Source organism: Eleutherodactylus coqui, chromosome 9, assembly GCF_035609145.1.
Source record: "Eleutherodactylus coqui strain aEleCoq1 chromosome 9, aEleCoq1.hap1, whole genome shotgun sequence".
NCBI classification, from domain to species: Eukaryota; Metazoa; Chordata; class Amphibia; order Anura; family Eleutherodactylidae; genus Eleutherodactylus; species Eleutherodactylus coqui.
In genome coordinates, this window is record NC_089845.1 from 6,864,515 (window position 1) to 6,881,730 (window position 17,216).

The 17,216-nt window shown below is 49.0% G+C and overlaps 1 protein-coding gene across 1 annotated transcript; it reads left to right on the top strand.

Annotated features, from left to right (window-relative positions):
- The first annotated feature begins 15,100 nt into the window (after positions 1-15,100).
- Positions 15,101-16,951, top strand: LOC136578902 (uncharacterized). Its single transcript, XM_066579076.1, has 2 exons — positions 15,101-15,447; positions 15,739-16,951. Exon 2 carries the CDS (start codon positions 15,950-15,952, stop codon positions 16,949-16,951), a length of 1,002 nt encoding a protein of 333 aa, XP_066435173.1. The 5' UTR covers positions 15,101-15,447; positions 15,739-15,949.
- The last annotated feature ends 265 nt before the right edge of the window (positions 16,952-17,216 follow it).

The window sequence follows — 17,216 nt, forward strand, 5'->3', positions numbered from 1 at the left end:
CCCTCTTTAAAAGGGGCGGGGTGATAGCCCACAATGCTGTACAGAAGCAATGAGAAATCCAATCCTGTGCCACCTCCGTCAGGAGCTACAAAAGTGGGCATAGCAATGGGGAATCCATGTGCCCACACAGTATTCATTCTGTCTAGGTGTTGCATAGCTCAATCGACACTGCAAGGGGAAAGCCATCTGCACTCTGCCCCCTACCCAAGTCATTCAGTGTTTCTGTGCCAGACAGGTCAAACACCGCGATCGGAAGTCTGTGTGCACCCACAGCATAGGCGAGTAGAAGGAACCAAAAGAAAGCTATAAAGATGAAGAAATTACAGTGCCCTAACATGGCAGACTTAAAAATAAAAAATCTCAACTAAAAGGAAGCCAATGGGGCTCGACAAGACGGTTCGAAGGCAATAAACAAAAAAAAAGAAAGCGTTCAAACTACTAAAGCAAGAATGCAGCGAAAAAGCGCTAAAATCGTACAGGGAAAAAAACAAAATATGCAAAGATAAGATTAAAATTGCCAAGGAGGAAACAGAAAGACTGATCGCCAAAGAGAGCAAAAGCAGCCCGAAACTATTTTTTAATTATATTAACAGCAAAAGAATTTGCACCGAGAGCACTGGCCCTTTATCAAATAATGCAGGGGAAATCATTGAAGATGATGGAGGGAAGGCAAATCTATTAAATAGTTTCTTTTCAAGCGTATTCACAAACGAAAAGGAAATGCCACACGAGATGCAGGGGAATATTGTCAATGTGGTTCCAATATACAAAAAGGGATCCAAAAGTGAGCCGGGTAACTACAAGCCGGTAAGTCTCACTTCAGCAACTGGAAAAATATTCAAGGGGTTTCTGAGACGCCATCAAAGATTACCTCAAGGAGAACAACGGAATAACTCCTCATCAGCATGGGTTCATGAGGGGTCGATCATGTCAGACCAATCTGATCAGCAACTACGATGAAGTAAGCTCTAGGCTGGACCTGAGAGAGTCTATTGATCTGGTATATCTGGACTTCTCTAAAGCATTTGATACCGTGCCGCATAATAGGCTGATATATAAAATGAGACAGCTCGGATTGGGTGAAAACATGTGTATCTGGGTAAAGAACTGGCTCAGAGATAGAAAGCAGAAGGGGGTAATAAATGGTTTGTACTCTGATTGGGCCACCGTTACTAGTGGGGGGGCCACAGGGCTCAGTATTAGGCCCCATTCTGTTCAATATATTTATCAGTGACCTGATAGAGGGGCTACACAGTAAGATATCAGTATTAGCAGATGATACAAAATTATACAATATGATCAATACAACGGAGGACAATGTGCGACTACAAAAGGACCGAGATAAGCCGGGGGCTTGGAGGGGGATGGTGAATGGAGTTCAATGTTGATAAATGTAAGGTTCTGCACATGGGCAGGAGAAACGGATGTCACCAATATACACTAAATGGGGTACTGCTATGGAAAAGTGATATGGAAAAAGATCTCGGGTACTAGTGGATTGTAGACTAAACAGGAGTAACCAATGCCAGTCAGCTGCTGCAAAGGCAAATCAAATCTTGGGGTGCATTAACCCATTCCCGCTGCAGGGCGTTAGTTTATGTTCTGGGAGTGGGGTACTTCCCGCAACAGAACGTAAACTTACATCCTGGGGATAGCGCGGGATCACATATGATCCCGCGCTATCCCGCAGTGGGAGCCGGCTGTCAGTCACAGCCAGCGTCCTGCTGCAACAGCGGGGAGGCATGGGAGATGCGCCCCCCCGCTGTTAACCCCTTCCCTGCCGCGATCTAAGTAGATCGCGGCAGGGAAGGAGTTCACAGAGGGAGCACGCTCCCTCTGTGTCTCCGGCCGGTTATCGCGATGTTATCGCGAGAGCCCGGCCTGTCGTCATGGTAACAGGATGCCAGACACTGGCGTCCTGTGTTACCAGTGCCTGAGATCGCTGTATAAGCGATAAGGCATGGCAGAGCAGTAGCTCTGCCATGCCTTATCACAGCGATCATCAGGGCAGTGGTCAAAGACCCCAGGGGGACACAAATGTTGTACAAAAAAAAAAAAAACAAGGATCAAAAAAATGAATTAAAAAAATGTAAAGAAAAAGTAAAAAACCCATTTTTTTTTAATGCTTTTTCTCAGATTTGCAAAAAAAAGGTAAAAAAACCCAACACATATTTGGTATTGCCGCGTCCAAAATGATGCGCACAATAAGTTGCACTTGTTTTTGACTGTGCACGGAAAAAAGCGCAAAAAAAAACCGCTAAAAAAGTGAGGCAAAATGCTAATTTTTAGCATTTTGCCTCACTAAAAACGCAATAAAAGGGATCAAAAAAGCCATATGTAACCCAAAATGGTACCAATAAAAACTACAGCTCGTCTTGCAAAAAAATAAGCCCTCATAGAGCTCCGTACATCAAAAGATAAAAAAGTTACAGGACTTTGAATGCAGCGATTTAGAAGAAGAAAAAAAAAAAAGACTTCCAAAAAAGGGTTTTTATTGCAGAAAAGTGTAAAAACCTTTAAAAAAAGTAAGAATTTTGGTATCCGTACCCATAAATGACGCCGATAAAAACTACAGTTCGCCATGCAAAAACAAGCCCTTATACGGCCGCGTCGACGGGAAAATAAAAAAGTTATGGCTTTTGAAAAATGGAGATGAAAATCCGCCAAAAATTGTTGCGTCCTTAAGCCCAAAATAGGCCGTGTCCTTAAGGGGTTAAAAGAGGTATAGGGGCGAGGGACGAGAACATTATCCTCCCACTATATAAGGCACTTGTCAGGCCTCACATGGAATACTGCGCACAGTTCTTGTCACCGGTGCTCAGGAAGGATGTTGCAGTACTGGAGGGGTTCAAAGAAGGACAACTAAACTAATACATGGAATGACGGGACTGGAATACCCAGAGAGGCACCAAAACTGGGATTATTCACCCCGGAATAAAGACGGCTAAGGGGCGACCAAATAACTCTGTATAAATCCATGAGGGGACAATACAAGGATCTCTCCCAAAATCTGTTTATACCCAGGACTGCGACGGTAACAAGAGGGCATCCGCTACATTTAGAGGAAAGCTGGTTTCATCACAAACATAGAAAGGGGTTCTTTACTGTAAAAGCAGTTAGACTTTGGAACTCTCTGCCTGAGGACGTGGTGATGGCAGAATCCATAGAGGAGTTTAAAAGGGACTAGACGTCTTTCTGGAGAGGAAGGATATTATAGGCTATAAATCTAAGATTATTTGTTAATCCAGGTATACAGGCAGGTAGGAACTATTAGGGGTTGATCCAGGGAACAGTCTGATTGCCATTAGGGAGTTGGGAAGGAATTTTTCCCCCAAATGGGCTAACCGCCTTCTGCCTCTTGGGGTTTTTTTTTGCCTTCCTCTGGATCAACTACACAGGAGGATAAACAGGCTGGACTAGATGGACATTTTCTTCATTCGGCCTGACGAACTATGTTACTATGTTACACAGCGCCGAGGACATAGGTCATTAAATCACTTACGTTTTCTTTCACCGCTCCAATGACTGGATTAGCCAGGAAAAAGTTCCACAGGCCCAACCTGGCGTACTTGCAGTTCACCCGGTACCTAGGCCTCGGCCAACCGCTTCAGCGATCACGGGCATGAAGCGGATTTCGATGCTAGCACAGCATTGAACGTCTCATTAATGTAGTAACGCTCCTCTTCTTTGGCCCAAACCAGTGTCTCAGATAACTGTGGTAACACGAGAGCAAATACATGATGCGCAATGCTGACCCCCTGTCCCCAAGCAGGAGGAGGAGATGGCCTTACAAGGCCAAAAAAACCATGACCAGGACCCACTGTAGCCTGTGTGGGAAGTATGTGAGCGGGCCCTTGGTCAGGCTCGGTCCCAGCAAACACACTGTGGTACCCAAGGTGCCGCGAGGTACATAGCAATGGGCAATCCGGGTCCCCTCACACTATTCATTCTGTGTTGGTGTCGGATAGCTCAATCGACACCGCAAGGGGAAAGCCATCTGCACTCTGCCCCCTACCCAAGTCAGTCAGTGTATTTGTGCCAGACAGGAAAAACACCGCTATGGGAAGTCAGTGTGCACCCACAGCATAGGCGAGCAGAAGGAACCCCCCAAAAACGTAATAAACATTAAGAAATTACAGTGCCCAAACATGGCAGACTTTCACTCCGCCGAGGACATAGGCCACTGCACATACCCTCAGCAAACACGGGCATAGAGCGGACTCCGATGCTGGTACAGCTGTGAACGTCTCATTAATGCAGTTATGCTCCTCTTCAGTGGCCCAAACGAGTTTCACAGATAACTGTGGTAACACGAGAGAAAATACATATTGGCCTCGGCCCACAATTGATGCCCTAGTCAGTGAGTGTTTTGGGGCCTGATAGGTAAAACACCATGATGGGAAGTCTGTGTGCACCCATAATATAGACAGACCCCTGTAACATTCCAGTAGAAAAGGTATAAGCAGACCCCAGAAACATTTCGGTTGCAGTAGTATATGCAGACCCGAGTACCATTTCTTTAGTAGAAGTATAGGCAGATCCCTGTAACATTTTGGTAGCAGGAGTATAGGCAGACCCCTCTAACAGTTCGGTAGCAGCAGTATAGGCAGACCCCAGTATCAGTTCTGTAGCAGCAGTATAGGCAGACCCCAGGACCATTTCTGTAGTAGAAGTATAGGCAGACCCCTGTAACATTTAAGTGGCAGCAGTATAGGCAGACTCCTGTAGCATTTACATGGCAGCAGTATAGGCAGACCCCTGTAACATTCTTGTGGCAGACGTATTGGCAGACTCCTGTAACATTTTTGTAGCAGCAGTAAAGGCAAACCCCTGTAACATTTATGTGGCAGAAGTATAGGCAGACCCCAGTAACATTTATGTAGCGGCAGTATAGGCAGACCCCTGAAACATTTACGTTGCAGAAGTATAGGCAGACCCCTGTAACATATTTGTAGCAGCAGTATAGGCAGACCGCTGTAACATTTACATGGCAGCAGTTCAGGCAGACCCCTGTAACATTCTTGTAGCAGAAGTATAGGCAGGCAGACCCCAGTAAAATTTCTGTAATAATAGTATAGGCCAACCTCTGAAACATTGGGGTGCCATGAGCGTAGGTGAAGGCCGGAAAAATTAGTTGGATAATAGTGTAGGCGTGGGCCCGAAAAAAAAGGTTGAACCAAGAGTACAAGTGTACCTCTGAAAAATTGCTCAACCGAGAGGGCAGGTGAAACCCATAAATATTTTTTAAAGATACAGCTCACTGTTGCTTAATTTGTAACAGAGCCTGGAGGCAACCCTGTTGAAAAAATTGGTTCATGTTACAGTCTCTTTTGGGCCGCAGAAAAATTGGCCGTTCAGCGCGATGACATGATGTTTCTGGAGGAGAAGTAGCAAGAGGAGGACTAATGTCAGACACAGATTGACAAAGCTAAATGCCCCATTTTTCCGGTGATAGAGAAGAGTGCTTTTATCTGCGGTTGCAGCGAAAAGAATCATTAGGTTCCGCAGCTCTCCGCCGGTGGAGAAGAGAAGTCTGGGGAAACCCAGGCTTTGTTCATCTTTATGAGTGTAAGCGTGTCGGCACTGGCAGTTGACAGGCGGGTACGCTTGTCCGTGATGATTCCCCCAGCTGCACTAAACACCCTCTCTGACAAGACGCTAGCGGCAGGGCAAGCCAGCACCTCCAGGGCCTACAGCGCAAATTCGTGACACGTGTCCAGCTTTGACACCCAGAAGTTGTATGGAGCAATGGTATCATGGAGGACGGTGGTACGATCGGCTACGTACTCCCTCACCATCTTTTTACGGTGCTCTCTCCGACTCAGCCATGACTGGGGAGTGGTGACGCAGTCTTGCTGGGGAGCCATAAAGCTGGCAAAGGCCTTGGAGAGTGTTCCCCTGCCTGAGCTGAACATGCTGCCTGATACCCGCACCTCCCCTACTACTTGGCCCTCGGAACTGCGTCTTGTGCCACTACCACTCTCAGATGGGAACTTTAGCATCACTTTTTCCACCGGGGCCCTGTGGTATTGAATCACTCTGGTACCACTTTCATCTTCGGGAATGAGAGTGGAAAGATTCTCCTTATACCGTGGGTCGAAAAGGGTGTACACCCAGTAATGCGTTTCGGCGAGAATGCGTCTAACGCGAGGGTCACGAGAAAGGCAGCCTAACATGAAGTCAGCCATGTGTGCCAGGGTCCCAGTACGCAACACATCGCTGTCCTCACTAGGAAGACGACTTTCAGGATCCTCCTCCACAGCGCATACATGCTGAACAGATGGGAGGCAAGCAGCATGGGTACCCTCTGCAGTGTGCCCAGCTGTCTCTTCCCCCTTCTCCTCCCCCTCCTCCAAAATGCGCTGAGATATAGACATCAGGGTGGTCTGTCTATCAAGCGACATACTGGCATCCATCATCTCCTGTTGCAACCACAAAGCGTTGGCCTTTATGCTTTGCAGCAAACTTCTCAGCAGGCAAAGCAGCGGGATGTAACGCTAATGATTGCAGCATCGCTGCTCAACATTTGGGTAGACTCCTCAAAGTTTCCGAGGACCTGGCAGATTTCTGTCATCCATGCCCACTCCTCAGTAAAGAATTGGGGAGGCTGACTACCACTACGCCGTCCATGTTGCAGCTGGTATTCCATTATTGCTCTACGCTGCTCGTACAGCCTGGTCAACATGTGCAGTGCAGAATTCCAGCATGTGGGCACGTCACACAGCAGTCGGTGCTCTGGCAGCTGAAACCGATGTTACAGGGTCCTGAGGGTGGCAGTGTCCGTCGTGTAATTGCGGAAATGTGTGCAGACGCGGTGCACCTTGCCGAGCAGGTCAGACAAGTGGGGGTAGTTTTTCAGAAACTGCTGAACCACCAGATTGAAGATGTGGGCCAGGCATGGTACATGTGTGAGGCTGCCGAGCTGCAGAGCGGCCACCAGGTAACGGCCATTGTCACACGCGACCATGCCCGGTTGAAGGCGCAGCGGCAAAAGCCAGAGGTCGGTCTGCTCTGTCAGTCCCTGCAACAGCTCGGGAGCCATGTGCCTCTTGTCACCTAAGCTGATTAGTTTCAGCACGGCTTGCTTACGCTTGCCCACTGGTGTGCTGCCGCGCGATACCGACTGCTGACGACGTGCTCACACTTCTTAATTGAGAGGTAAAAGTGGCGGAGGAGAAGGAGGAGGGGGGAGGGCATAAAACGCTGCAGATACCAACACCGAGGTAGTACCCGCTATTCTGGGTGTGGGAATTCCACCGTGTGGGCACGTCGCACAGCAGTCGGTGCTCTGGCAGATGAAACCGATGTTGCAGGGTCCTCAGGGTGGCAGCATCCGTGGTGGACTTGCAGAAATGTGCGCTGATGTGGCGCACCTTGCCGAGCAGGTCAGACAAGTGCGGGTAGTTTTTCAGAAACCGCTGAACCACCAGATTGAAGACGTGGGCCAGGCATGGCACGTGTGTGAGGCTGCCGAGCTGCAGAGCCACCACGGTTACGGCCGTTGGTTACGGCCGTTGTCACACACGACCATGCCCGGTTGGTGGCTCAGCGGCGAAAGCCAGAGGTCGGTCTGCTCTGTCAGACCCTGGAACAGTTTGGGGGCCGTGTGTCTCTTGTCACCTAAGCTGAGTAGTTTCAGCACGGCCTGCTGACGCTTGCCCACCGCTGTGCTACCACGCTGCGCCACACTGACTGCTGGCGACGTGCTGCTCACACTTCTTAATTGAGAGGTAGAGGTTGCGTAGGAGGAGGAGGAGGGGGAGGGTTTAGCGGAGGTGGCATAGACCGCCGCAGATACCAGCACCGAGGAAGGACCCGCTATTCTGTGTGTGGGTAGGACGTGAGCGGTCCCAGGCTCTGACTCGGTCCCAGCCTCCACCAAATTCACCCAATGTGCCGTCAGGAAGATATAGTGGCCCTGCCCGCCAGTACTTGTCCACAAATTACCACAGTTATCTGAGATACAGGATTGGAGCATTCACAGGAAGCATTAGTGATTTCATGATACTTTCACAGGGTTACTGTATACCTGTGGTGGCTACTTTTGTGACACCTCCTGCTTCAAACCAATATTTGGTGTTAATATGCGTTGCTGCAATTTAGAGATGTGTAGAAGTGCTGGCACCCGAGTCCCCTTTATGCCCACATTTGCGGCTACTGACAATTTTGTGATGGAGGTGGCACAGGATTGGAATTATGATCGAACGTCAGTTTATCATGAATTCTCAACAGCATTGTGGGCTAAATCTCAGCAGTGCCTCCAGCTGGTGGAGAATGCGGGCAGCGTGATCGATAGGTTCCAAAAAGCCCGGACACAAGGCACAGTCAGACAACCTTGGATTTGGTGGGCCCACCTATCTACAGAACACGGTAAGATAAATTGATTATCTATACCTGTGTGCTAAGTTCAAGTTTGCCTGTGTTGTGTCAAGGCCGGTCCGTTTGGAGCCATACAACAGGTACTTTTTTTAAGTCTCGATCACGTGAAAAGAACCTGTTATAAGATATAAAGGAATGATTACATGCCTGTCGTTTTGAGAGTACTGGTCGGTTGGCAAGGTCAGTGAATTGCTTTGAGGGAGAGGAAGTCCCTGTAGGGCCCCTTGCTCGGGTCAGGTTTGCCTGAGAGTAAGGGGACCTGTCGGGGTAGTTTGACTAGGAGGTCCTTGCTCGGGTCAGGTTTGGTGTCTAAAACCTTAGAGTCAGGAAACGGTCAAACGTCTGGACAGGCACCGATGCTCCGGTAAAGTCTGGTAAAAGATCTAGGACAGGGGGGCTACCAGACAGTATCCCGAGGGGCAGTTTAGACCACACCAGCCGTACTGGTGCTCCGTCTATTTGTCTGTTTGTCTGTGGTATGAGAATACCACACATGTCTTGCCCGAATTGCAAAAAAGGATTGTTATTGACAATAAGTACCCTTGGATGGGAGATCTGTAATCAGAGCGATCCGTACCCCCCCCACCCCCACCGTTGTGGTTACGGGCCACTGCTTGAGGGTGATGGACCACAAATATTTGTTTATCGTTTAAACGTGCATGAGTGGATCCCTCTGGCTGAAGGTAGATTGTTGAACTGTGTAGCAGTAGAACTCTGTGAGGTTCTAGGACGGGACATACTGTGTCCGGCATCTAGCATTACTCCTAGAATTTTAGACCTGACTGCCGTATTTGAGATTGGAATGCAACACCTGTTGTATCAAGGACAGTTTTTGCATCCCCCTCTGAGATGTGGAAATCCAAATAATCACTGCTACCACTGACTCTCTGATGTGTTCAAAAGTGTCACGTTTATAACTGTAATGGACAGTACTAACAATTGCTATTGCTAAGTTATGCAACAGTAGAGTATAAGTAATTACAATCTGAATGGTTCTGCTGTAGTCTGTTATCAGAAGAAGGGGGGAGGCGAGGCGCGGGGGATCAGCGCTGCAGGAAAGAGGAAGTCACACTCAGCTCCTCACTTAAACATTTCACTTAGGAAAAAAAAACCAAAAAAAAAAAAAAACCCCTAGAAACTAGAGATATACTTGACCATCCCTGTTCCGGATCAGTGACCTAAGGACGTAATATTTATAGTACCTGCAGCCGCACCGCTTGTCTGGACTCCGACACTATCCCAGTCGGCACAGTTAGCGCTAACTACGCACGCTGGCATACACCTGCTCCGTAGTCATATCAGCCAGTTAACCTCCCGTTCGCCTAGGGAAAGTGCAGGCGGCCATAGGGACCAGCGGGGAGACGCTTTACGAAGTGCCATCCTGTACAGGTGTGGGGTGTGGATTTCTCGGGAAAAAAACACACGGGAGGCCCATGCCCCCCTCCTGAGATAGGTAGGGATTTCACCTCCTTGTTGTAGGGTATTGTGGGCGACGGAGGTTAATGGACGGGGGGAGCAGTTTAGTTGTATTGTCGCTGAAAGAGAAAATATCCTCCTGCTAGAGAGAGGGGGGGGGGGGGAAATCCTGCAGAGGGGGGAAAAAAAAAAAAAAAGAGGAAGTGTTAGTTTAGAATCTATTAGTACTACAGGTTCCAGCCAGACGCCTAAAAATACAGACTTAAGAATGGGGAATAAATCAAGTAGTGATAACGGGCGGCGGGCACGGGATTTAGTGGCCGAGAGAGAAGGCAAACACTGCTCAGATAAGTGGCCACAGATAAGGAAGATTGCAGGCTGGAATCCAGATCCAAATGGGCGACTTCAGCCGGAACCCTGGCGAATTTTGTTAAGAGATAGGCGTGGCTTGTTGCTGGATAAAAATTTGCTCACAGCTGCAGAAGGATGGTATCGTGTCTCGAAGACGTTAAATAGAGACGGGTGGAGAGAGACAGAGCAGGGAGGAGGGGGGAAATACAAACGTTATGTGTATCATGCAAATGCTGTGAACCCACTTCTTACACATCCGTCAGCACCTCCCATGCATTCAGGTAACTTACCATATTGGATGTGCCTAGTCTGTGGAGTGCAGAACCCCAGGCAGCAGGAGACCTGTCTGGGATGTGGCTCCCCGCGCCCAGACGGAAGTGTAAAAGAAGCCCACACTTCCTGTATTCAACGCTGAGCAGGCGGTTCCTGTATCCGGAGCTGCCGTGCGTTTCAACACTGCAGTTTCCTGTGATGATGTTGCAGGAAACACTAGGCATTCCAATATGCGTTCCACAGCCACTTCCTCAATAACCACTTCCTCTGGCAGCCATCTTCAGACACCTCAGAGGCCTAGGGCACTGCCACCCACTCCATACGGTGGCCATCTTGGTACACCCCAGAGGCCTAGTACCCAGCTGTCCACCCATGAAGGCAGCCATATTGCTACACCTCAGAGACGCAAAACACCTACCATGTCTCCACTATATCCAGTGATAGATCCTCAAGCATTACAAGCACAAAGACAAGCTGTCCCTCTGTTCCCAGACCAGCCAATTACAGAGGATCAGCTGAACGCAGGACCTGTTGCAAGGGAAGGTGGAGCTCAGGGAGGCTTTGATCCACCCCCACTCCTTCCCTTGCAACCCAGGGAGGAAGATGGAGATCAATGGACAGACAGTGAGGAGGATGGGGAAACAGGAGTCACCAGGTCCGGAGAGAAGTTCCGAGGCCGACCCCCTCCTGTGAAAATGGTACGCCGCCGGGATGGCATATTGGCAAACAAGGGATATGGTGCAAGGCCAAAACATCGCTCAGCGACGACGACCTCAGGGGGGACAGAAGAACAATTCTCGCTAACAAAGCCCTGCTTACGAAAAAGCCCAGCAGCTCGCACGAGTATACAAGAACAACTTAACTTTGCACCCCCCAATACATCTACTCCTAAGGTCCATTTCATGTCTCCACAAGGAGATGACCCTTATGGATCGCAAGACTCCCTCACTCAAGATGAACATCAATCACTGGCACCACAGATCACGCCTCAGCTGGCACCACACAGGATGCCCTTCGTACCGGCAGACGCCCCGCTCCTATACGTCAGCTTCACTCCAAGCCAGGCCACTACCCTCCAGGCGGGATTACCAGATCCAGAAAAGCAACCAATGCCTTTCTTCAGGAAGTTGGTCCAGTACCAACGTAATTATTCGGCCACCTGGAAGGATCTACAGGCCTTGACGGAGGTAAAGGCCGGAGATACGTATTGGCCGGTCATCCAGAAATCCCTTGATCCGACAAGTGAAAATGCTACTCCAGAGACAACATATGTTTCCGGAAGGGAATTCTGCAAGCAAGTGAAGGCCTGGGCGCAAGACAGGTTGGCGGATCAAGCAATCACACTGCAGGACGTGACCCAAGATAAAGGGGAATCTGTAGACAAGTTTTATGGTCGCCTCATTCAACTCTTTAACGATCTCGGATTCTCATCACAAATCAGAACGCACCAATTGATGCTTTCCGCAGCTTTTGTTTCTGGCTTACGGGACCCAATAAGGAAAGGACTGATGGCGGCAAAGCCGGAATACAAGATCCTGGCTATCGATGTCCTACTACCAGTCGCAAAGGGAGTAGCAGGAAATGGACCTACCCCTGTGATGGTGGCGATGGGAGCTCCACACAATCGTAGTCAGGATGGGCCAAGAAGATGTTTTAGATGTAACAAAACAGGGCATTACAAGAGAGACTGCCGTGCACCACCAGGACAACACGGACAAACAAATCAGGCCAGAGGACAGGCTGGACCAACATCTTCTGATGACTTACCACCACCACCACCACCGGTATCCTACCATGGTCCGTCCCAATAGGACGCAGGCAAGCCAGTCTCCAGTATGGCCTCTTTCCAGAACCCTGCAGTAGATAATACCGGACCCCAAGCCCAAGTGACTCTCTCTATTGCAAGGAATCCAATTACCTTCCTACTGGACACTGGTGCAGCCAGGAGCATCATTCGTGCTGACGATTTCCCCTTCAAGCACCTGCTGGATGACAAAACCATACTGACCGTAGGAGTAGGAGGAAGGCCGTCTGAAAACCCACTAAGCAAGCCACTTCCTGTCGGCATACAGAACATCCTGGCTAGATTTGTGGTCCACAAGACCTCACCACTTAACCTACTGGGAGCCGACCTTCTATCAAGACTTCAAGCTACAATTGCCTACACTGAAGACGGTGGTATAACGGTTACCTCCCCGCTATCTGAAGATGACCAGATGACACTTGCCTCAGAACCATTCCTCATGACCTGTCAGGAAGTTCGAAAGACAATACCAGATGAGGTGAAAGCAAGAATCCCTGATACACTGTGGTCAAAAGGACCTGAGGACATTGGTCGTCTGAGAGTTCCACCAGTGATGGTGAGGATGAAGCCCGGAATGCCATTCCCAAGAAGACCACAATACCCACTGAAGCACTCAGTGTCGCTAGCCATCGACGAACAGATTAAGATGCTGATCCAGAAGGGAGCCCTTGTGCGATGTGAGTCGCCATGCAACACCCCGTTGTTCCCGGTGAAGAAGAAGACACCGAAGGGCGAACCAACCACATACCGTATGGTTCAAGATCTACGGGCAGTGAACCAGGCTACCATATTGGAAACTCCTTTGGTGCCGAATCCACACACGCTACTGTCTGGAATTCCGCCAACAGCGAAGTACTTCACAGTGATAGATATGACAAACGCTTTTTTTGGAGTCCCATTAGACGCATCATGCCAATATTTATTTGCCTTCACGCACAACGGAGGCCAACTGACATGGACTGTAATGCCTCAGGGTGCACAGAATTCACCCAGCCAGTTTGCCAAAGCAATGTCTCTGATCCTAAACCCATGGATGGAGGGACACCCCACAGTGGTCTTACTCCAATATGTGGACGACCTGTTACTTTGCGCAGACGATCTGGACACGGCCTCCTCCTCCTCTGAAAATCTTCTGTTCTATCTGGCATATCAGGGATGTAAAGTGTCAGAATCCAAGTTACAGTGGTGCTGCACCACCGTCATCTTCCTTGGACACTGCATTTCCCAAGGAGTACGACACTTGACAGAAGACCGGATCGCCGCCATTCAACAAGTGCCTCTTCCCCGCTCTGAAAAGGCTCTTCAAGCTTTCTTGGGACTGATCTCATACTGTAGAGCCTGGATTCCAGAGGCCTCTTTGCTGATGCAACCCCTGTACGAAGATGTCAGAAGGATCGGTGAAGAAGGAGGAAAGGCCAAGGCCCCGTGTACACTCTCTGAAGACTCGACAAGAAATTTCAGCACACTTAAGGACCTGATCTCTAAAGCACCTGCATTGGGACTACCAGACTACGACAAACCATTTGCTCTGTTTGTGTCCGAGAATCAAGGACACGCATCAGGTGTCCTTACTCAGCAACATGCTGGAAAGTCGCGACCCATCGGCTACTTCTCAGCCAGACTCGACCCAGTGGCGAGAGCAGGACCTTCCTGTCTGCGGGCAGTCTTTGCAGCCCATGTCTTGCTGGACAAGACCTCAGACCTCGTGTTGAGTTACCCTCTGACTGTCCTGGCTCCACATGACATTGCCGCCATACTCAACCAGACACAGCCGAAGCATCTATCAGAAGCAAGGCATCTACGCTTGCAATGCTCACTGTTGATTCCGGAGAATGTCACATTACAGCGGTGTAATGTCCTCAACCCTTCCACCCTCCTACCAATTCTTCAGGGGGAAGACGATGGAGAGGAGAATGAAAACGATGGTGAGGAAAAACCGAATGGTTCCGTCTCCTACTACGACATTCCACGCCCTTCACATGACTGCGTCAAGATGATGCAACAGGAAATCTCTCATCTACCATCAGTCTATGACAAACCACTGGAACCCGTAGACTACACACTCTTCGTGGACGGCTCCAGATTCGCCGATGAGATGGGTCGGTACCATACCGGTTACGCAGTTACCACCACCACGAAAATAATCCAAGCCCAACAACTCCCTCCTACTGTATCAGCACAGGAAGCCGAACTACAGGCCCTCACACGGGCGTGTGAGGTGGCCCAGGATCATACAGCCAACATCTACACAGATTCACGGTACGCTCATGGAGTGGCACACGACTTCGGGATGATCTGGAAAGTTAGAGGATTCCTCACAGCTGCAGGCACCCCAGTCAAGCATCATCAAGCCATCAGGCACCTGCTGGATGCCCTCCAACTGCCACGGAAGGTGGCCGTACTGAAAGTGAAAGCTCACAGCAAGAAGAACACTGAAGAGGCCGTTGGTAATCATACAGCAGATCAAGCAGCAAAAAGAGCTGCAAGGGGGGAGTTTGGAAGAATTGGAATTCAGGTGGAAGCCCTACCGGTAGGGGTGGAATCAATGGAGGAACCAGACCCGTCCATGATGGTCAGTGTGGATGAGAAGATACGACCGGACTACCTTACAGAAGCACAAAAGAGAGTAAGCAAGGAAGAAAAAGAAGAGTGGACGAAAAAGGGAGCGAAAAAGGATGAACAGGGACTGTTTGCGCTGGCAGGCCGCCCATGCTTGCCTAGAAGCTTCTACCCGGCAGTGGTACAGTGGGCACATGGCCCAACCCATTTGTCCAAGATGCTCATGAACGCATTGATCCAGAAATATTACCTGGCGCCCGGCATCACAACGTTGGTGGACAAGTATTGCAAATCTTGCACCATTTGCGCCCAATGTAATCCAGGAAAAATGGAGGAGACACCAAGAAAACACCTGGCCAAGCCACTGTATCCATTCCAACGGATCCAGATTGACCACATCCAGATGCCGAAATCAGGACGCTTTGAATACGCCCTAATAGTGGTGGATGTTTTCTCTGGGTGGGCAGAGGGATACGCAAGTACAAATATGACTGCCAAAAGTACCGCTAAGAAACTCATGACTGAGTTAATTTGCCGTTTCGGAATACCTGAAGTCATCGAAAGTGATCAAGGTCCAGCGTTTACCGCCAACGTCACCAAGGAGATATGGCAGGCGTTGGGCAGCAGTCTTTTGTTTCACACACCCTATCACCCCCAGAGTAGTGGTAAGGTAGAGAGACTAAACGGTACCTTAAAAACTAAAATACTTAAAATGTCACGAGAAACTGGCATGCCCTGGCCAGAAATCCTCCCCATAGCACTGTATAGCGTGAGGTACACACCAAGGGGAAAACATAAGTTATCACCTTATGAAATTCTTTTCGGGACCGTCCCCAGACTAGGGTGTTACTTCCCTCAGCAGTTACAATTGCACTCCAATGTTCTGACTAAGTATGTTATATCACTCGTCAAAGAAATAACTAAAGTCCATGCACGAGTCTTCTCTTCCATTCCAGACCCAGACCAGGACACAGGCACCCATTCCATACAGCCCGGAGATTGGGTGTACGTAAAGAAGTTTCTGAGGAAAAACTCTCTTGAGCCCAGATTCGACGGTCCGTTCCAGGTGTTGTTGACCACTGCCACCTCGGTGAAACTAGAGGGGAAGCCTACCTGGATCCACGCAAGCCACTGCAAAAAAGTTCCATCCCAGAAGGACGACTCATCATGAAATATCTAGGTCAAGTTATCATAATACTTCTCCTATGTGGGGTTCTGGTAATGTGGGACGGAAAGGGTACCTCAGTGAAGAACCAGAAGCAGCAGGCTAAACGAGTGAGGGAAAGCCATATCAATATGTGGGAGTATTTAGCCAGAGATGTTATCAATATAACTAATATGTGCATGCCTAAATTAAGGAGCGGGGAAGATATTCTACAAGCTTGCCTACTGGCCATTCCCACTCCAGTAAATGTATTGAGATCAATTTATGCAATGGTACATGATGATGATGTGGAGGAAGGCGATGTGATACAAGATAACACCTTCATTAACATATATGAGTATTGTCCCTACTGTGAGGCTGTAGAACACGCTGACTGGTCCAATATGACTGAGTTCCAGGTCAGAAATGTCTCACAGGCTGAGGTATGTTACAACTTTACATGTAATCCACGGTACATTGGGAAATGTGAGAGGGGCCAAGTGGTAACTAGTGATTCCCGAATACTTTGCTCCCGTACTGAAGAACAATGTCAAAAGATAGTGACTACCATGTCTTGTGGAAAAGTAGTTCGGAGTCCCAGCCACTCCAGACATGTCAAACTACCAGTAGGATGGGTCCTGTCCTGTGGCAATTTAACATACACATATATCCCCGCCAACATTACAGGAGGACCGTGTGCATTGTCCCGTCTAAGTATCCTTATGTATCAGCAGCCAGACCCCCCGGCACCCACACCCTCACTTAGGGATCGGAGGGACATCCACGGCCTGGCCGATAACTGTGTAGGACCACCCACTCTACTGAGTTTCTCAGAGCACACAGCACTAGCTCTCAGCATTCTAGGCACCCCCGCATTAGCCCAGCATAACACAAGAGTAATTAACGGTTTAGCTTGTGACATGGTAAAGGGCCTAAATGCCACATCCCAGGCACTGGACCTACTACTCTTAGATGTACAAAACATACGAAGAGCCGCCCTACAGAACAGAGCCACCATTGATTAAATCCTTATGACCATGAACCATGGGTGCGAAGAGTTCGAAGGGATGTGTTGTTTTAACCTCTCTGACAACTCTGCGTCAATCCATCAACAGATCAACCGCCTGAGAGATCTAGCCACCAGTATCAAACAAGGAACGGATCAAAGATGGTTTGACTGGTTGACAGGGTCCTGGTTTGGGTTTACTCTGATGAAGAAAATACTAACTGTTTTTGTTGCCATTGTAATGGTTCTAATTTCTGTTTGTTGTTGCATACAGTGTATCCCGG

What these genes read in the sequence shown, in the direction of transcription:
- LOC136578902 (XM_066579076.1), top strand. Translation starts at nt 15,950, where the DNA reads ATGAAATATCTAGGTCAAGTTATCATAATACTTCTCCTATGTGGGGTT.